Genomic DNA, 21,396 nt, shown 5'->3' with positions numbered 1-21,396 from the left:
TTCTCTTCTTTGTCGTATTTTTTTAAATAATCTAAAAACGATATTTTGTGAGTTTATACAAATTCACCATGGAAGCCACAAATACCATCAAATTATTGAATCAAGATTTTGTTCGTTTGGATCGTTTTAATGGAATGAATTTTACTCGTTGGCAAGACAAGATGAAGTTCATGTTGACTGCTTTGAAGATCATCTATATGCTTGATCCAAATCTTCAACCAATTCCTGATCCAACTAATGATGACACCGATAAAGTCAAGGCTGAACAAAAGAAGAGAAATGAAGATGAAGTCATGTGTAGAGAACACATTCTCAATACTCTTTCGGATCGACTTTATGATCTTTATATGGTGAACCATCTACAGAAAGCAATTTAGAATGCTTTGGAATTCAAGTATCATATCGAGGAAGAAGGTACAAAGAAATTTTTAATTTTTAAATATTTTGATTATAAGTTTGTAGATGACAAGCCAATCTTGGCACAAGTGCATGAGTTGCAGGTCATTGTTAATCAATTGAAGGCTGAAATAATCAAACTTCTTGAACCTTTTCAAGTAGGGGCTATAATAGCCAAGTTGCCTTCATCTTGGAAAGGGTATAGGAAGAAGATTTTGTATAACTCCAAGGATATCACTTTGGAGCAAATTCAAAAATATCTTCGAATCGAGAAGGAATCGAGGATGAGAGACAAGAGTGAGAACTTTTTTAATAATATAAAATCAAATGCTATGAATCAGTCTAAGAATTTCAATAAAGGCAAGCAAAACAAGGAGAATCATTTTGGCCTCAAAAGGGATTAAAGAAAATTTAAGAAGCCAAAGAGTGGAGCCTATTTTGTTTGTGGAAAACCTGATCATTTTGCTAGGGATTGCAGTTTTAAAAAGGGCCAGAAACTAGAAGTCAACTCCGTTTAGGGAGATGATAATATAATCGCTACAGTGAGCGAAGTGAATGCCATATATAGTAAGGTTTTTAATTGGTGGTATGATACTTGTGCTACCGTCCATATTTGATATGATAAGGCACTTTTCAAGACTTACAAAGAAGTTACAAAAGGGCAAGAGATTCAAATGGGAAATGAAGTTCGTTCTAAGGTGATTGGCAAGGGAAATGTGGAACTCACTTTCACTTCGGGAAAGAAAGTCACTCTTACTAATGTTCTTCATGTACTAAAGTAGAAATTTAGTGAGTGAGAATCTCCTTAGTAAATCTGGAATTAAATCTGTATTTGAATCCGGGAAGTTAATTCTATCTCGTAATAGAACTTTTGTTGGAAAAGACTATTCCGCTTAGGGAATTGTCAAATTATCTATTGTTGACAATGATTCTAAATTTAGTAAAGATATTTCTTCTATTTATATTGTTGATTCTTATTCATTATAACATGATAGATTTATTAGGATCAAGAGCACTAAGAGGGGGGGGGGGGGGGTGAATTAGTGTAGCGGAAAACTTTCGACGATTGAAACTGCATTCGTACGTTGAAATCCGATTCCGACGTAAAAGTCATTTCATGCAGATAATAACTTTGAAAGCTTACGAAAACATATTTGAAGTAAAGTAAGGAAAGCAGTTTGCAGTTAAGATAAATAGCACAAAGGAAATGCAAACCAGATTTTAGAGTGGTTCGGTCAAACGTGACGTACATCCACTTTCGACTTCCTCCTCCGACGAGGTCACCGATGTCCACTAAAGACCTTCCTTCAATAGGCGAAGGCCAACCACCCTTTTATAGTTTCACTCCTTTTGATGGGCTTAGGAGACAACCCTTATAGAATTTTCTCTCCTCTCTTGAAAGATCAAAACTTGGAAGAAAAGAGGGAGGAGAACTTCTAGCCTTTACAACACTTTTGAGCTCTAAAATCACAGAGTAAGATCAAGCTTTCGGTGCCCTTTCATGTAGGAAAGGGTGGGGTATATATAGGCCCCAAACTGGTTTAAATTTGGAGCTCAAAAATGTCATTTCTCAGATTTCCAGGGTCCTAGCGGTACTACCTCCTGACTGGGGCGGTACAACTGCTTGGCAGCTCGGAGACTGAGCCTCTGGGCAGTGCCACCACCTGACAAGGGCAATTGCACCACCTAGTCTTGCTCGGAGACTGAGCCCAGGCGGTGCCATCGCTTGACTGGGGCAGTTGCACCGCCCAGTCTCGTTCGGAGACTAAGCTCAAACGGTGCCACCGCCTAACCTGGGCGGTTGCACCGCCCAGCTTTCCTGGGAGACCATCTTATGGGCAGTGCCACCGCTTAGCAGGAATTCTGGTCTGAATGGGTTGATCCATTCGGCCTAATTTGGGTCTATCAAGGGCCCAATTGCCCCCATATTAAGTTAATGGGATCACCTCCCATTCCTAACTTAATCTACATGCTAACTACGATATTTTTTAAGACATTTACTGCAACTTGCTCCGGTGCGTCAATCGCTTCTTCTGGCGAGCTTCCGACGAACTTCCGACGAACCTTCAGCGATGCTTTGGCGGACTTCCAGCAAACTCCTGGACTTGCGATAATCCACTTGGCGAGTTCCGATGAGCTTCTTTAGCAAGCTTCTGGACTTCTCGGATTTGTTCCTATAGAGCCTCCGACGACCGTCTAGACTTCCATCGAACTCTCGAACTCCCAATGTGATCATAGTATTGACTCTGACGCAACTCCTACTGCATGTCTTTCTTCCATCGTAGTTAATCCTGCACATGTAAAATAAAACTTCGATCGAGACAATTAATCCTAAGCAATTAACCAAGTTGTCCGGCATGTCATTGGTCCCTCGACGTTTCGTCCGATTCTTCGGTACATCGTCCTCTCCTGCGGCCTATTGCCCAATTGGCCAGTTGACTCGGCAACTCCGATATCCTTGGCACAATACCCGCTCTTCTTGGCCCGATGCTCGAGTCCACGGCCCGAAGCCTTCTATCGATACATCGACCGATCCACCGGCCCGATGTCCAATCTTCTGACATGTTCCTCCAGCATAATATAATTTTTCCTCCTTTAATTGTCTTATCCTGATCGAAGCATCCTGCATCACTCAAAATACATATTAAATTATAAACATATATCAAGTGGTTTCATCATCAAAATACAAGATTCAACAATCTTCCCCTTTTTGATGATGACAACCACTTAATGACGGAGTTAACCTTAACTCCCGAAGTTTAAACAAACTCCCCCTATCAATATGCCATATTGATAGAACCTTGAATTCAAACTGAATTTAGGTCATTGCAATATTCATCATGAACTTATGCATAAACTTATGCATAACATCATACTTCTCCCCCTTTGTCATCAACAAAAAGGAGAAGTCCAACTATTCTTGTGTTTGGAATATAGGTTCAACTCATTGCATGAAAAATATAGTATCAAATTTTATCATTATGCAATCAAGCAATTAAAGATGTGCAAGTTTAGCATGTTTGCTTTTCATGAGATAGCAACTGTTTGCTTCTCTTTAGACTACAAGCTATCAATTTTTACGATATGCAAGTTTTACTACATACAAGCTAGCAAAGATTTCGAAAGCTAATGCAAGATAGCTTTCTTATGTAAGCTCATGATTCTTGCTTCTTTTGCAATGTTTGAGCTCTCAATTTTGCTTTCATTGCAAAGTGCAAGTTTAGCATGTTTAGCATCTTAAGATAGGCAAGATAGAACATTTTTGTATTTTCTTGATATTTCAAGCTAGCAATTATCGGTGATGTTCAAGATAGCAATTTCTTCTCTTTTGAGAAGTACAAATTTTGTTTTCTTCTTGAATTGTGGAAGTTAGCTATCTCCCCCTTTGTCATTGTCAAAAGGAAAGGAAGGCCCTTTCTAAAGAAGGAAAGATCCTTTATGTCAATTTCTAAATCATGACAAAGGTGAGTAATCATTCTTATTTCAAAATTTCATAATTGAGATAAATCTTGAATTCAAATTAAGGCAATTTTAATCATGATTCACATCATATGCAATACATCACATACATCATAATAAAAAGCATGAGTATTGCATGCATCATTTTAGCAATAAATCATAGCATTTCATCACATGGTAAGTTATCAGCAAGTAAAATTATGATGTAAGTTCTTGATATCTTAACATGATGCAAACATGGCATATGGCAATCATAGCATTTCTATCATCAATTTACCATATATTTCATTGCAAGCTTCTTTTGATATCTTAACATAATTCAAATTCAAATATGACACTTATAACATCAATTCATATATTTCTCCCCCTTTGTCATCGACAAAAAGGAGAACGATATAAGTAAATTTTAAATGTAAGTGCGGTAATGATTCATGTCATAACTAGGTTTATGTCACTTTTCAACAATGAGTGATAGGATATCAATTATACAAACATCTTAAGGAAAACATGACATGGAGATAGTTTTCATTACTTCTTCCTCTTTATTTGTTATTATCTTTTTGCATGAAAGAGGAAAGTCACTTGTGAGCTTACTCGAATGAAGTTAAAATTGATAAGATATTAAAGCATTCTTCATTTTTACAAGGATCAAGATATGTGTGTGAATCAAATTCTTGCACATAAAACTATTTCTATAAAGATATAAGAAGGAATCATCAAATCCATTTCTCGAAAGATATTTTTCACATGATAAGTCTATGAGAAATGCATTTGCTAGTTGATTCCATATGTCAAAAATCAATGATATGAATCTAACTCGATATGACATATGTTTATTAAGTCCAGAAGAGAATAATGTATCAAGAAAATCCGATTGTTAGTATCAAGAAGATCCGAAAATAATATTTAATACTTTCATTCATTCAGACAAGGTTTTGCTATAGATTTTCAAATTCAATCATGAAGATAAAACATGTTTATTATCATAGAAATTTTTGTATCCAAAACACATAATTTCCAACATGTTATTAAGGCATGTAACTTTGTAAAATTCTTATTATAGCAATTATATCCTACTATGCATGATCAAAATTTCTCCCCATTTTATCATTGTAAATAAGAAAGAAGAAGGAAAGAACAAAATAGTGTAAAATATTTTAATCATTTCAAGGCATACAAGCCATAAATACAATTACATCATGTCATGAAAGATAAAATCACTTGAATACCAAAAGACATGATTCATTTTGACATATCTCCACTTTAAATAAAAAATAAAAAGAATTCTTAGGAGATCATGATATAGATAGAATTCATTCAATCTTGTAAGAGAACAAGATATTAATTCATGCATATAAAATCTTGACTTAAGCATAAGAAATCTCAATTTAAAAATATTGAAAAATCAAGATAAAGCTCATTTAAATCATCAAATCAAGATCATATTCAAGAGATTCACAAAAGTAATACAAACAGATTCATTAATTTTTCTTTTTGAAAAATCAATGAAGTTGAAAAAATAAAATTTTCAAGAAGAAACCTTTCCACTTTTTAGTTGTTTTAATTCAAGTGATTTATTTCATACATGCATATTCTTTTCTTTGATGCCAAATAAAAACATGCATCAACATTTAGGATCAAAAAATGAATTTCGTCATAAAAACCATCAAGACCAAATCATCATGTATAACTTTTTAAAATCTCATGCATAAAATCGTCAATCATTGTATCATAAACATCTAATATTTTTATTACATCATTATGCATTACTTCAAATCAAACATGATTTCATTTAATCAAAATCGAGAAATTAGTTAATCAAGCATGATACCATTCAACAATGTAAATCAAACATGATACACATTATTACTTCTTAACCACATATAGCATGATTTCATAAGATATTTTTAATCATTTTGTTTATCATAAATATGTAATTTTCATGATTATTTTCGAAATTACTAGAATGATAAGCAAGATTCCTATTTTTTGCATTTTAATTATAAAACATGTAATTTTCAAGAAAATTAATTCTAAACAAAAAAAAATAAAATGCATCATGAAAAATATCAAGTAATTTCAAAATAAATTAAGGGGGTTTCAATTACCTCATCGTTGAATGTCCGTAAAGCATAGTTTGCCAACTTATCTTTCTTGATTTTCTTCTCGTCTTCGGAGGAGCTTGATTCATCCCAAGTTGTATTCTTTTTCTTGCGTTCAAAGCAAGTAGTTCCATTCTTTTTGCTTTTTAATTTTTATTTTATGAACTTTTTGCTAGTCATAGGTGCCCAACAAGCCAGTCACGTGAGTGAAGACACGTGTGACTTGATATAGAATCTTTTTTGCTTATTATATTTTGGCGCATATCACTTTATAACTATTGCATAAATGCATACATATATTGTGATGTCCTTGGATTTGTGCAATGGGAATCAGATCGTGATGAGATCACGATAATGAGATCGATTCACCTTTAAACACATATCCTAAATAATCCCGGTCATAGGTTACTCGAGAGGGACATCGTGATAACCGGACAGACTGATGTGCTGTATACCCATCCATATGATGGATGCAGCTGGTCTCATAGCTGCTCGTGTAGGGACACTAGGGATACAGTACAGGTGCTCATTGGAGAATGAGTTCACTAATTGATCTGCTTACGGAATGCTGGATGGTTGATGATGCCTTATTTTCAGACAGCGATTCCGTAGTCCTAGTGGTATATCTGGTCCTTAGACTTGAGATACCAAGGATGTCCTGTATGAGTGCTCCACTCTTTGATACCAGACTTATAGGTTTGGCTATCCCAGATCTAGTACAACTGGTTATTGGGAGTGGTAGTCGACCTTACGAGGGCTATTGAGTGTCGATAGAGGATCATCCGCTCTCGGCGTCATGAGAGGAATATCCCATGTGTTCTTGCTCAGATAAATCCCTAGCCAGGGTCATTCGGGTTGAGAGAGAAAGAGTTCTCCCGGAGAATCCGATTAGAGCGAGACTCGAGTAGAAACCGTATGGGTCTGACAGCACCATGCTCGATATACGGTCTTTGGGATATTAGATGGATGAGGGACTATAGGTACACAGTAATTAAGGACAGACAGGTCTAATGGATTGGATTCCCCTGTATTGTCTGGAGACTACGACGTAATGGCCTAGTACGTCCGTAGTCGATGAGTCGAGTGAATTATTACAGAGATAATAATTCACTGAGTTAGAAGGAGTTCTGACAGGTATGACTCACGGCCAGCTCGATATTGGGCCTAGAGGGTCACACACATATGGTAGGCATTGCGATGAGTAGAGGTTTGGATATGAGACATCCGACGGAGCCCTTGTCTTATTGGATGCAGATCCAATACCCACTAGGGGAGGACCCATTAGGGTTTGACAGGGGACCTCTATAAATAGGAGGGATTCAGAGCCTCATGGGCTAGAGCCTTTGCTTGCCTTTCCTATTCTCCTCTCCCTCTCCACCTTAGAGCAGTCCTAGAGTTTTGAGGAGCGTCATCACAACCCTGCTGTGTGGATCACCGCTAGAGAGGAGGACGCTTGACCTCCTTCACCCTCTCCTAAGGATCTGCAAGGAAACAGGGATATACGATCTCCCTAGGTAACACAATCTACTCTATACGCAGTTTTAAGTTTCACGGATTTTGCGCACCAATCTTCGCACGACGACGAACATCTCTTTGGGAATTGGGGATTTTATTTTCTTGTTCTTCCGCTGTGCATGTGATGTCACCCCCATGATTTCCCAACAGTGGTATCAGAGCTAGGTTGTTCGTGCGAATGATTGGTTTTGAATTGCATGTGTTGTGTTTAGGAAGAATTTTAACGTCAAAATCATTGACGCAAAAACTAGGAAGGGCAGCAACAGTTGCTGCCCTCGATCTACGTGCATGCAACGTAGCCGAAGGCGGGCAGCACAGGGGCTGCGTCTGCAGCAGCCGGCCGATGGCCTACTTGCAGCAGGCTTGCGTCCGGCGGGGCTGGTAGCCCGCAAGCAGAGGCGCCTGTGGTCGCTTCTCCCGTGGGGTGAGGCACCGCAGGGCAGCGGCGCTTGTCGCCGCTGCTCCCGCGGGCAAAACTCCCCCCCCCCCCCACAGGGGCGTCCGCCCGGCGGGACAGCACCGCCTGCGGGCGTTGCCCCACTGGCAGAACCGCCCGCGGGGGGCGCCCACCTACAGCGGCAACGCCGCCTGCAGGTGAGGGCAGCGCCCTCGCCCCACCGCACAGGCCGCCGCCAGTAGGGTGGCGGTGGCGGTAGTAGTAAGAGGGAATTAGGGTTTTGGGCAAAAGGACAGTTTTGCCCCTGTGAACTTGAGAAATTTCAATTTCTGTCTTTTATCCAAATTATGAAAATACCCTTAGGAATTGAGAAATTTCCTACATGTCCCTGATTTCAGAAAATATTAATTAATTAAAAGGTTTAGTTGATTATTATTTTTATTATTATCTAGTAGTCCTACATGATGATGATTATTTATACATGTGATGTATGATGTGTGGACGGATGATCATGGACCGTGTGATGTGTGTACTTGTGATTATTATTATTGAGGTCTGTGAGCCTCCATTATATTTCTCGTTTATTGTCGGGTCTGCGTTCCTATGATTAAGTTGTAATCACATGAGGAGGCGCAGCGGGAGCGTGGATGCGATAGCGGGACCCACGAGACGGACGATCGCGATGCATCAAGATGCATCAAAATGTCGACGGAACCGACGAGGATGAGATGGACGATCACAAGGCATGGAGATGCACCGTTGCACACATAGATCTTGATGTGAGTGATTAGGCATACTGGCTCGGGCTTAATCATATTAGGTTGTGGTCCATGATTATCTGGTATGATTGCTTATACACATACTAGATATGTATATATATTTGCATGCGATGTAGATATATATTAAATATGTATATGTGTGACATGTCATATTAGGAGACCAAATCATAGAAACATCTCTCGATAATATTAAGTCGGTAAACGTGAGGCAATTAGATTGACCCACGTGGCCTTCCATCGTTATAAGTAGGAACCGATTCCCGGTGTATGTTGAGTTGGTCGAGTCTCTCGAGACTCACCTATATCACGATTCGCTATTTTGCTTACGACATAAAGATGTCACCGGTGACCTGAGGGCATAGTATGCTAGGTCGAGTCCCTCGAGGGTATATCATCAAATCAGACTCATCTTGGATGGACAAGATGGTCTTGGTAAAGACTCTTAATGTGTATAGAGAAAAGCAGAATACAAAATGAAATATCTACATTGAGATTCTTATATAATAAATCGAAAGGAAAAGATAACTTTCAAATTTTTTTATTTTTTTAACTAACAGATAGATTCTTTCTTTAATGAAAAGTTATGAAGCCTAAAGAACTCGGATCTTTGCACTGGGTTGCAGACTTTCGATCACCAGCAGATGGAACAAAACATTATAAAAAAAAAAAAAACCATCGATATCTAAATACTTTTAAGGCAGAAATTAATAAGAATGCTGCATCATTGGTCATTAAAGAATCTTCAGCAGTTTAGTCACAATAGCTCACACTCTAGTTTGTAGCCACTGGAACCCACATATACTATGATCCTTGAAAGGTACAAGTACATGCACAGAGAGAGCTTATAGATGAGAGCTACTTAAATATGGGACAGATGCATGAGCGGTTCTGAGACGGAACTACAGTCTTTATCTTCCAATTGATTAATCTGATTGCTCATGATATTGAATACTGTAACATGATTGGTACATGCTTACAACAGACCAACTTGCCGTCTACGAGTATATGCTAGAGGTTGTGATTAACAAGGGGAACAAGCACACGTAAACACCATGTTGCCGTCCAACTCTCGTCGTCTTGTAGCCAAAAAAGCCACATGATGTACCTGAAACTATATATATATATATATATATATATAGCAGCCAGTATTTATCAGTGGTCTTTCCGGTGCGGCTTTAGGCCGACTGTCATTGATCCAGGAAGAAAACTTCGTCTTCGACAGTGTGAGCCCCCTGGAAATGGTGACCTGTGAGGGATCTTATTAATTCAACCGACTCGACAAGACCACATGTTCTCGAGTTAGTGGCCTACATACTCCTCTTTTGAGGATTGACTAGGTATCCATGTTCATTTCTCATCAGTGGATAGAAGTCTGACTTTGTTGCCGGAGGAACAGCTTCAGCGTTTCAAGAACACTCACATGTCTCTGACCTTTATATTCCATTCAAAAGGTCTCCCTCTCTCTCTCGCTCTCAGAAGGAAACATCGCATGTTCTGACGAATTGGACTTCCACTGCTTGCTCCGATAAAGAAATGGTTCGAGAGTGTGAACCCTTTGACCTTTTTGTTGAAACTGATAATAATCCAAACACAGCGACTGGTTGAAAGTTCCGCTGATCCAAGAGAGCACATACGAGAAGTAAATATTTTTTTGTCCTGGATATCAAGCACCTTTCTCAGAGAATCACATGCGCTAAATAGTCGGCCTGCCGCCCATTTCAGGTCTTCAATGCACTCTTTTTCCCTTCTGTTGTCTTCCAGAATCTGCCATCCATCCCCTTCAAAGATCTGCAATGTTTCAGAGTGGATTTGATAGCTAATAAAGATGCATTGACTGAAGCTTTAAGGAGGCAGGCGACAAGAAGTCCTGCCCGAGATTGCGTGAGGATTCAGTCCACATTCCCTCTCCAAATTTTGAACAGTAATTAACAAGCAGTAGGCAGCAGCTTTTTTTCCGACTTTAAGCAATTTTTGAAGATTCTTGTTGCATTCTTCTAACAAGGGCTGTTCAACAAGCACACAGATTAGGAGATAAAGAACGTTCTGACATCAGAATTCTGATACTGAAGCCAACTGCTTCTGTAGTAGAGAAAATGGAGGATTAATCTATGGAGCAAAGCCAAACTTTGGAGTAGATATAGATATGTGGAAACCCACCTTTCTGACGTGGAGAATCGCACCTGATCACAGTATGCCTGAGCTGAGAGGCATAAACTACTACCAAATCCGACTAAGCCCCACTGGATTCGAGAAAAATAAGACCCACTAGTAGTATCTTACACGCCTTGGAAAAAGCATTCATGCACGCTTGCTTCTCTCTCTTCACAGTCAACAAAGTAGTTGAAGTGTAAGATTCGCAAGGAAGCCTGCACCACCAACATGCTCTAGTTTTGCCAAGTGTCAAGGCCCTGGGCTTCATATTGTTGTCTCTCTCTTGCGTTCTGCCTTTTCCGTAAGAGTTTCTTCCACTCAGACCTCAGCTCCAAGGCCTGCCTTTGACACCTATATAAAGCGACTGTGTCGATACAAGGAGAAACCCAGTGAAACCCACTCATCAGATACTTCTCCCATCAACGAAAGTCATGAAAGCCCGAGACTGTGTCTGTGATCCACCTTTGGCTGGTAGCTACCAGGAACTGTCTTACAAGTCTACGCAAGCTGAGCTGCGCCAGCATGATCAAGACTGTGAAGTGATTGCAGAATGCGAGCTTCCGATGATTGACTTGAGGGGTCTGAGGAGCTGCAATGAAGAGGAGAGGCATGCGTGTGTGGAAGCCATTGCTAAAGCGTCCACGGAGTGGGGTTTCTTCCAGGTGTTGAACCATGGGATCAGTCGGGAGCTCCTTGAAGAGATGTTGAGGGAGCAAATCAAGTTGTTTGCGTTGCCATTCGAGAAGAAGGCACGTTCAAGGCTCCTCAATGACTCTTACAGATGGGGAACTCCGACAGCCACATCTCTTCATCAGTTCTCTTGGTCAGAAGCCTTCCATGTTCCTCTTGCAAAGATCTCAGAGAAGGGAAGTTGCTATGGGGAATTCAGTTCTCTGAGGTACTTTGCCATTAGCCTCTTACGACATTCTTTGAGAGATGCACCTTAACAACTGTTCGGCTTCAAACTCATTAAAATGTCCAAAATACCCATTCAATGTTTCTCCTAGTTCTTCTCCCACTCTTCGACTGTTGGCAATGCAGGGATGCCATGGAGAAGCTTGCTGCAGCAATGTCTGAGCTCGCAACTACACTTGCTGGAGCGTTAGCAGAGAGTTTGGGCTACGACAGTCGGGGATTCCCGGAGAGCTGCAACAAAAGCACATGCTTTCTCCGCCTGAATCATTATCCGCCATGCCCTTTCTCCGCTGAGATCTTTGGGTTGATGCCTCACACTGACAGTGACTTCCTCACAATCCTCTATCAAGATCAAGTTGGGGGACTGCAGCTGATGAAGGATTCCAAGTGGGTTGCTGTAAAACCAAATCCGGATGCGCTTATTGTCAACATTGGAGACCTTTTCCAGGTATCAACCTGTCAGTCCTAGTTGACTCAGAGTGTAGTGTCCGCTACCTTTTCTTACTGTTCAAGTTTGACATTTTGAATTAGCTGACGTCTACTTCCACTTGATCTTAATCATACAAATGCCAAACTTGATCTTAATACTTTGCCTTTCAACCTGAATGAACAGGTTGAAAGGCTTGCATCAGGAGGTCTATTACGGATGCATTACTATAAGCCATGAAAAGGATTTTGTTCTTCGTCATGATATCTTCTGAATATAAACGTTTTACGACATGAATTTTACCGACTTCGAATTCAATGACTGTGTGTAGGCATGGAGCAATGATGTCTACAAAAGCGTGGAGCACAAAGTTTTGATCAACTCGAAGAGGGACAGGTATTCCATAGCTTACTTTCTGTGCCCATCATATGAATCCACCATTGGGAGCTGCAAGAAACCCTCCATCTACAAGGATTTCACCTTCGGAGAGTATAGGAAACAAGTGCAAGACGATGTCAAGATAACAGGACAGAAAATAGGCCTTCCAAGGTTTCTCCTGCAGAATATTTCATTATAATGATTCCCTCAAAACCTACCATTTTCTCCATATTTCTGTGAATTTTTATCAGTACAAGAGGAAGAGAAACGAGTAGCACTCATATGTGCATTATTGTTTTTTTTCTGGTACATCCATTCCATTTACTTATGATGAGGTGAACTTCATAGAAGTTATAGATCCCTCCGATGGCGCATGAAGTTATAACATTGTAATTTTGTTTTAAATCGATAACCCTTCGATGGCGCATGTCTTCACCATTCAAGAAGGAATCAATGTTTTCTTGTATGTGCGTAGGTGATAAAACCCCATAAAGAAGCAATATCAATGTATGTGCATAAGTAGGTGATAGAACCTAGAATGATCTTTGAGGGGATCAACTCTTGGAACGTTATAGGGGTTCCTCCCTCCTAGAAGTCGACCAAATGATCGTAATTGTAAATAGATCTTATTCCCAAATAGATGGAGGCTATATGCTTATATAAGGCGTCAAACCTTAGTCCTAGGGGCTACTTCCTAAGTGAGTTATCCTTTTTGTCCTTAACCCTAACCAACTAGCCAAGTAAAAAGGGACGGTGGTTAGGAAGCTCAAATGCCCAAATATAAACCTTAGCCACTCTTCTTTATAGGATAGTGGTGACTAGGTAGGGTTTATTACAATCTCACATGACTTTATTAGTTGTTTCTTGGTTGAGTATAACCCAACCCTACTAGGGTCATATCAAACTTGTCCTCTCCAAATCAGTTTTGTCCTCGAGGTTGAGGTTTTATGAACCTAGGGAACCGGGTCTTCAGCTCCTCATATGATTCCCATGTAGCATCTTCGAGTGGTAAATTATTCTAATGCACTAGTACTTCAATAGAGGGACGTCATTGGGTCGGAGTTCCCCATCTGTAAGAGTCATTGATTCTCATGTAGTGTCGGAGTTCCCCATAGAAGGCACGTTTAAGGCTCTTCAATGACTCTTACAGATGGGGAACTCCGACACTACATGAGAATCTACCGCCACTCCTTCTCTTGATATTATGTGCCCAAGGTACTCTACTTTTTGCTATAGAAAGTTACATTTTGGTTGTTTAATAAAAAAAGTATTCTCCCGAAGGATTGTCAAAACAACTCACAAGTACTGAAAGTGAGTCTCAAGAGAAGGGTTGTAAATGAGAATATCATCGAAAAATACCAGCATAAATTTACGAAGAAAGCTCCAAAAAATATCATTCATGAGACTTTGGAAGGTTGAAGAAGCATTAGTGAGTCCAAAAGGCATTACCAAGAATTCATAATGGTCGTTATGTGTGCAAAATGCAGTTTTTGAAATGTCGTCTTCATATACCCGAATTTGATGGTAACCGGATTGGAGGTACAACTTCGTAAAGACTCAAGCTCCTTTTAACTCATCAAAAAGTTCATCCACCACTGGTATTGAGTACTTGTCTTTAGTGGTGATGTAATTTAAAGCTCGGTAGTCAATGCACATCTACCAAGTTTCATCCTTCTTGCGTACAAGTAGCACCGGTGAGGAATAGGGGTTACAACTTAGTCGAATCACCCCCGTTTCAAGCATCTCTCTTTTTAATTTTATCCTTCTGGAGGTAAGGATAATGGTATAGCCGAGTGTTCACTGGTGATTTGCTTGGAAGAATTGGAATCTGATGGTCATGTTGTTGAGTAAGAGGAAGACCGTGCAGTTCAGCAAAAATGTCGGCAAATTCAGCAAGCAATTGAGCAAGATTTGATCTTCAATTTCTATTTTCTTCCCCTCTAGTGACTACTAGAGATGCATCAAAAAGACACCATTTACTTTGTATAAAACTTTCTCCATTCGTTGGGTTGAAACGGTGGTTACGTTGCTTCTGCGCTTCCCGCGTAGGATGATTTGTTTGCCTTTATAGTATAATTTCATAATTAATTTGAAAAAGTTTTAAGAGACATTACATAGCATCGTCAGCCATTCTATGCCAAGCATGGCCTCATAATCATCAATTGGTAGGAGGAAGAAGTTGACGATAATTTCTTGGTCTTGTAGTAATAGTTTCACCTACGGGCATCTTTGGTCACACTTTAGGATTCTGCCGTCGGTGACCTTTGCGTCGAACCTACTGCAACATTCGATGTGGAGCACCATTCGAGCACCAACCTTACCGTTTAGGAAGTTATTAGTGCTACCCGTGTCGATGAGAATAGTGATCGGTAGTTGTTTGAGAAGGCCTCCAACTTTCATCGTTCGCGGGTTTGAGTAGTCGGCTAGCGCGTGTACCATAAAGTCGGTTGATTGTGGCTCTTCTTCCGCATCTTTTTCTTTATGTTCAAGGCTCTCTTCTAGATGTTCAATGGCCTCTTCTTCTATTGGTTCAATCACAAGAGGTCTCCCTTTTTTACAGTGATGCTCACGGCTCCATGGCTCATCGCAATTCCAACATAACCCCTTCGCAGATCGCACCCGAAGCTCTTCTCTTATCAACCTTTTTGGTGCAGGGGCTCGGCTAATAATAGGGGGGTTGAGGGCTTCGATATTGCTGGTCGGGGAGTGACCCTAATTCTCTGGGCTTCATTGTTCAATCACTCATCTTGAAGTCGTGCGAAAGATATGGTTGTCATAAGCGTGTACGGTTGTCACGCTTTAACTTCTTCCCGGATCTCCGATTTCAAGCCCTCAATGAAGATCCCCAATAGCTATTTTTCAAACCAATCACGAGTCTGATTAGATAATCTTTCAAACATGATTTGGTACTCCTGAATGGTGGAGGTTTGTCAGATCTTTGCTAGTTGTCTGTCAATGTTCTCGTAATCAATTAGCCCAAAACGGATCAGCAGTCCTTCTTTGATATGTTGCTATGATAGGACTCCACGAGTGTGTTCAAACCAGTCAAACCACTGTATGGCATCCCCTTCAAGATATATAGCCATAATTTCCACCATAGATGTGTCCGCGGTTTTGTGGTACCGAAAATATCGCTCCGCGCGCGAGATCCAACCAATCATATCTCCTTCTTCCCATCTAAGGAAGTCCACCCTCATGTGTGAATAGTAGGGATCGGTCATAGAACCTTTCCTCTCTTGAAAGTCATCTCTTCGGTCAGAGCTCTCTCATTGATTTGATTTTTTCGGGCTCGGTGGTCGGCTTAAATTGAGTTCGATAAAGAGAGTCTGAATCTTATTCTCCATTCGCATCTCGAAGGCTTCAAATTTAACATCGATTGCCTCCTCAGATACCATAGCATATGTCTCCAAATCTGTAATGTTAAGATCTCTCTTTTGTTATCGGGTTAAAGGCATGTATTGATTGAGAGAAGCGATTGTGGCTTCGGCTTATTTTGTGACTGTTTTGTAAGAGCAAAATTATCGTCGAAGAAATAATGGTTTCACGATAAAATTTTTAGCAAAAACCGAGAGATTTGAGGAGGGATTTTGACAGCAAAATCTTGGTTTAGATAACAGTAATGATGATAAATTTGATCAAGAAGATTTTGGTAGTATAACAACAAGGAAATCGGTGCAAGTTGCGATAGCAGAATTCTCGTCGAAAAATTTAGTTTCATGATGAAATTTCCAGCAAAATTTGAGAGATTTGAGGGAATTTGACAGCAAAATCTCAGTTTAGATAACAGCAATGATGACAAATTCGATAAATAAGATTTCAATGGTATAACAGCAAGAAAATCGGTGCAAGTTGCGATAGTAGAATTCTCGTCGAAAAATTTCAACGGTTTGCGATAAAAATTTGTAGCAACACAAGAACGTTTTAGAGATGAATTCCTCAATAGATCAATCTCAGATGGAAGCAAGACGATCTATAAAGCGTATAAGAAATTTCGTTCAAAAAGGATAGCAAATAGAACGATTTAAAGGCAACAATATGTGACTGAAATTTTTTGCAACAATCCTTCATTCACAAAGATGATAACTTTTACGATGAAAGGAATTCACAGCACGGGATAGATAAAAAGACTTTCTCTTGGTATTTTTAATGAAAAATTACAGCAGCAAAAAGTATTGGTAATAGGAGAATATTATATCTCTGATGCAATTGGATATGACGATAATATATTAATTTGATCTATGATAAAAGATGACGGTGGAGATAACGACGTCAAGAGCAATTGTGGGAATTGCTTGGCTGGTGGTGGGCGGCAGGCGTGGCAGCAAAAGCAGCAAGATCGCTACTTTGATACCATATGATAGAACCCCAGAGGAATTCTATATAGATTGATCTTTGAGGGGATTAACCCTTGGAACATTATAGGAGTTCCTCCCTCCTAGAAGTCGGTCAAATGACTGCAATTGTAGATAGATCTTATTCCCAATGAGATGGAGGTTACATGCTTATATAGGGCTCCAAACCCTAGCCTTAGGGGCTACCCTAAGTGAGTTACCTCTTTTGCCCTCAATCCTAACCGACCAGCCCAGTAAAAGGGGGTGACGGCTATGAAGCCAAAGGCCCAAATATAAACCCTAGTCACTCTTCTTTATAGGATAAAGGCGACTAGGTGAGGTTTATTATAATCTCACACGGTTTTATTAGCTGTTTCTTGATTGAGTAGGATCTAACCCTGCTAGGGTCCTATCAGGAGCAGTGTGTAATTGGACCAGTGAATCAGAGTGAATTGATGTATTAATCCAGTTTGATTAGGTTTTCCGAAAATGACTGGCTCAGTTCCTACATACGCACATAGACAATGAGAAACTAGAATCTAATAGCAATAACAACAGGGTATGATCTTGAAGATTTTGTAAATGAAAGTATCAACTCTCAAGTCCATGTTAGGCGGTGATTATGTAGAAAGCATTCACAAGTCAGGATTATCTATCCGATATCAGTGCAATTCAAGAAAGATAATTTACATGTAGATGGTGGATAAGATAACCCTGATGCCAGGGTTATCTTATTAGCACCAAGTGGTAGTATTTTAGTGGAGATCCATAAAATGGGATTGCAGAACTTGATGTACCACATAATGATATAATACACAGAATAACACATTATGAAGATTCGAGAATCATTAAAACACAGATACGTACTGTTGCCAACACTAGGATAAATACTGGAAAACATATTATGATTCAAAACAAAGATACAATTGAGTGCTTATTCTTCTTCTATAATTCCTAATCCAGAGTTAGGTGAAGAAGATTCATGACCTAAAAGTATAAATTGAGGTGATGAACTTTATTGACTTCAGCATTCGTTTTAATGCCTTCGAGATACCGTACATGAAAAAGAGCACTAAAGACTTCGGCATTGTATCGCTTGCAATTTCTTTTAATGCTTTCCGCTCAAATTTGAAGAAGACCATTGACCAATTAAACTGACAAGATTTAGAATCATAGCTGAAAAATGACCTCTGAACTAAAAAATAAATACAACATGACATTACTTATCATCAAAAGAAGTAATTTTGCTGCAAAAGAACTAGGAAGAATTAGAATCGGACTAAAAGAGGTAATGAATGCGAACCTGGCGGCAGCTGGCCGCTCAAGCGCGCATCTGCGTCTCGGAAGAAGTAGCTTTGAGATCCCGAGGTGCTCCACCGTGACCATCCTCCTCCAAGGACTGGATGGACAAGACATTGTCGGCGGCGTCACAAGGCTGAGGTCGGCAGCGGAGAGGTATCTGCTTAAGGTAGGCGGTGACGAGGGTAATAATGACAATAAGATCCGGGTGACGTCACCTGCCCCAGATGATGCCTTACACCTCTGTTGATCTGATAGCACTTGGTCAACACAGATCGGAACGTCGATCGAGGCACATTAACATCCTGCTCAGGCTCGATCCCTCACGCCACGCCAACGTCGATGTCAAACGCTACTAGGAGTACGATCCTGCTCCCTGCGGGCAGGCACATCAGACAATAGTAACCCTCACTATAAAAACCCTCGCGCTCCGAGGAAAAGAGGAGGAGGTGAAAAGAGAGAAGAAAACCCCCTACAATTATTCACTAACTTGATCGTCGAACGGGTCGGGCCGAGCTCTCCCGACCCAACCTATGTGTAGGTGCGAAGACGTAGGCCTCCTACTGGACGCCCAGGTGAGGAGCCCCCTCCCGGAGGAAACGGCGACCCCGTCCCGATCGGATCACCGTAGTCGGCCACCTCAGCAGTTTCAATGGTCATCCCGGGAAGATCCCCCATCATCTGGACCCGAACCAAGCCACGTCGGCCCCGAGGCCATGGCTTAAAGTTGTTTACACCAACAATTTTGGCGCTAGAAGGAGGGTCGAATGTTAGGGGATCGCCCATTTGACTCAGACGGGCTCGCAGCTAAGGGGTCACACCCGATCGGAGCTCGGGGGGAACGCCCCCCGCGTGGAGAACCTCGAGACGAACCCCCCGCCATGACTTCAGAGCGCTATTGGCAGATATTTAATGACCCGGGCCTGTCGCCGCCCGACGACACCCAAGCTGGCCCGTCGCCCGTGTCGTTTGAGGCCTTTTAGGACCTCACTCATCAAGTCTGAACTCTAACTAGTATGGTGCAGTCAATTCTCCCACTCGTTTCTCATCCGTTGCACCCGCCTGCGATCCAACCATTGCGGCAACAGGAGCCGCCCATTCGGGCTCACACCCCACCTCAGGAGCTTTCGACTTCCCCTCGGGACCGATCAGCCCTGCTCGGGGACCGAGCGATGGCAAACCCAAGAGGCCGCCCGGAACCCGAGGCATTATCCTCAGATTCCACATATTCCCTACGAGCCCAGTTACTCTTTGTTAGTCAGCGGCTTGACGAGATGCAGAAGGAGGTTCGCAGGTCGAGGGGAGAGCTCGGGGAGGACGCACACCAGGGATCTCCATTCACACCTGAGATACAGGATCAGACAGTCCCCCCGAACTTCCGACTCCCCTCCCTGGACGCATACGACGGCTCCACCGACCCCGCGGACCATGTAGCCGCTTTCCGTGCCCAGATGGCGCTGTATGGAACTTCTGATGCTTTGATGTATAGGGTGTTTCCCACCACTTTGAGAGGGCCGGCCCACACGTGGTACAGCGGCCTGAAGACCGGGATGATTGCCTCCTTTGACCAGCTCGTGAAAGACTTCGAACTTAACTTCTTGGCCTACGCCTGGCCGAAACCTTCCGTTGCACTACTCCTCAGACTCAACCAGAGGGAGGACGAGCCCCTCTCCCATTTTGTGAATCGTTTTGCAACACAAATCCGGGGATTACCGGATGCTCATCTCTCTCTGTTAATGCAGGCATTTATGATAGGCCTGCAACCTTCCAGATTCTTCTGGTCCCTCATGGAGCGGCCCCCCACCGCGGTGCTTGAGATGCTTCAACGGGCGAACCAGTTCATCGCGGCTGAGGCCTGGATGACCGGGAAGCGGGAGGAGCACAAGAGGGTCAGGCCGGAGCCGGCTCGGGGACAACCGTCCGCCACGCCGAGGCGCAGGTTGGACCGTCCTGACCCACCGGCATTGAGGCCCCCGTTGCCCTCTTTGGGCGCATCCCGAACGGAGATATTTCTCCAAATAAGGGAAAAAGGGTTACTCAAGGCCCCCAACCCGATGAAAAGCCCGCGGGAACTCGTTGACCAGTCAAAGTATTGCTGCTTCCATCGGCAAAGCAGGCACAATACTGAGTGCCACGAGCGGAAGTGGCAAATCGAAGAGCTCGTCCATAGAGGACACCTCAGTCAGTATATCTGATAGGACAAGGAACTTTCGCCCCATCCGGTGGGCCTTGTGGAGCGCCAAATCGACATCATCACAGGAGGCCCAATATCCGGAGGAAACAGTATGTCCGGAAGGAAGGCATACCCCCGATCCGTCAGGGTCGATGCTCCCAGATGCGGCCCCGACCCCGAGGTCGCGTTCCCTCCCGAGGGCGCTGAGCAATCAGAGCATGACGATGCGCTTGTAATAACAGCTAGGATTGCTAACGCCCAGGTGAGGAGGATCATGATCAACATGGGGAGTTCAGCCAACGTGCTCTATCTTGACGCTTTCCAGAAACTTGGGTTAGCTAAAGAAGCCCTGGAGCCTATGTGCTCGGTGCTCACAGGGTTCACCGGTGACTCGATCTCGCCGTTGAGAGCCGTCACCTTGCCCCTGACTTTGGGAGCACCACCCAGAATAAAGACGTTGATGTCCACCTTTTTAGTGGTGGATCTCCCTACTGCATACAACGCCATCCTCGGTCGCCCCACCCTCAATAAGATTAGAGTCGTAGTCTCCACTTACCACCAGACGGTGAAGTTCCTGACCCACGTTGGGATCGGGGAAGTCTGGGGAAGCCCTTGTGAGTCCAGACAATGCTACCTGACGATAGTTTCGCTACATAAAAGGGCAAAGACCGAGCAACCCCTAGAGGACCCTAGGGAAACGAAGCGGCCGACCCCACATCCTGAGCCGACGGCACCCACTTGTGACATACCGTTGATGAATGATCGGCCAGACCGGACGATCAAAGTCGGGTCGGAACTCCCCGAGTAAGAGCGGAAGCAACTCGTCGGCTTCTTGCAGGAGAACGTCAACATCTTCTCTTGGTCACCATCCGACATGACGGACTGTCACGGACAAACTTCTAAACAAGGTGTTTGATGTAATGCTTATGTATGTCCGTGTCTTTTGGCATGTTCATGCCTTGTACAGAATGTAAAGGGGCGGCCGAAGGCTTAATAGTCCCATTTTAGTTGGGTTGGTGGCCTCTTTAGGCTTGTAAATAAAGGTTGTGTCATGTGGACACGCTCGAGAGCTTT

At 42.1% G+C, this 21,396-nt stretch overlaps 2 protein-coding genes across 3 annotated transcripts; both read left to right on the top strand.

Moving 5' to 3' along the window:
• Positions 1 to 11,139: 11,139 nt before the first annotated feature.
• Positions 11,140 to 12,828, top strand: LOC135611714 (gibberellin 2-beta-dioxygenase 6-like). Of its 2 annotated transcripts, none has more exons than XM_065107366.1 (3): positions 11,140 to 11,697; positions 11,841 to 12,162; positions 12,328 to 12,455. In XM_065107366.1, the coding sequence occupies exons 1-3, from the start codon at positions 11,231 to 11,233 to the stop codon at positions 12,379 to 12,381; spliced, it is 843 nt and encodes a 280-aa protein (XP_064963438.1). In that variant the 5' UTR covers positions 11,140 to 11,230; the 3' UTR covers positions 12,382 to 12,455. The 2 variants fall into 2 exon arrangements, with proteins under 2 accessions (XP_064963438.1, XP_064963437.1); XM_065107365.1 differs by lacking the exon at positions 12,328 to 12,455 and adding an exon at positions 12,473 to 12,828 and having other exon boundaries at positions 11,144 to 11,697.
• Positions 12,829 to 19,321: 6,493 nt separating this feature from the next.
• LOC135611532 (uncharacterized) lies at positions 19,322 to 20,344 on the top strand. Its single transcript, XM_065107170.1, has one exon. It carries the CDS (start codon positions 19,322 to 19,324, stop codon positions 20,342 to 20,344), a length of 1,023 nt encoding a protein of 340 aa, XP_064963242.1.
• Positions 20,345 to 21,396: the final 1,052 nt, after the last annotated feature.

The sequence above is a fragment of the Musa acuminata genome, chromosome BXJ2-5 (assembly GCF_036884655.1).
Source record: "Musa acuminata AAA Group cultivar baxijiao chromosome BXJ2-5, Cavendish_Baxijiao_AAA, whole genome shotgun sequence".
NCBI lineage: Eukaryota > Viridiplantae > Streptophyta > Magnoliopsida > Zingiberales > Musaceae > Musa > Musa acuminata.
The sequence above is the reverse complement of the archived record's forward strand: the minus strand, read 5'-3'. Positions and strand labels throughout refer to the sequence as shown.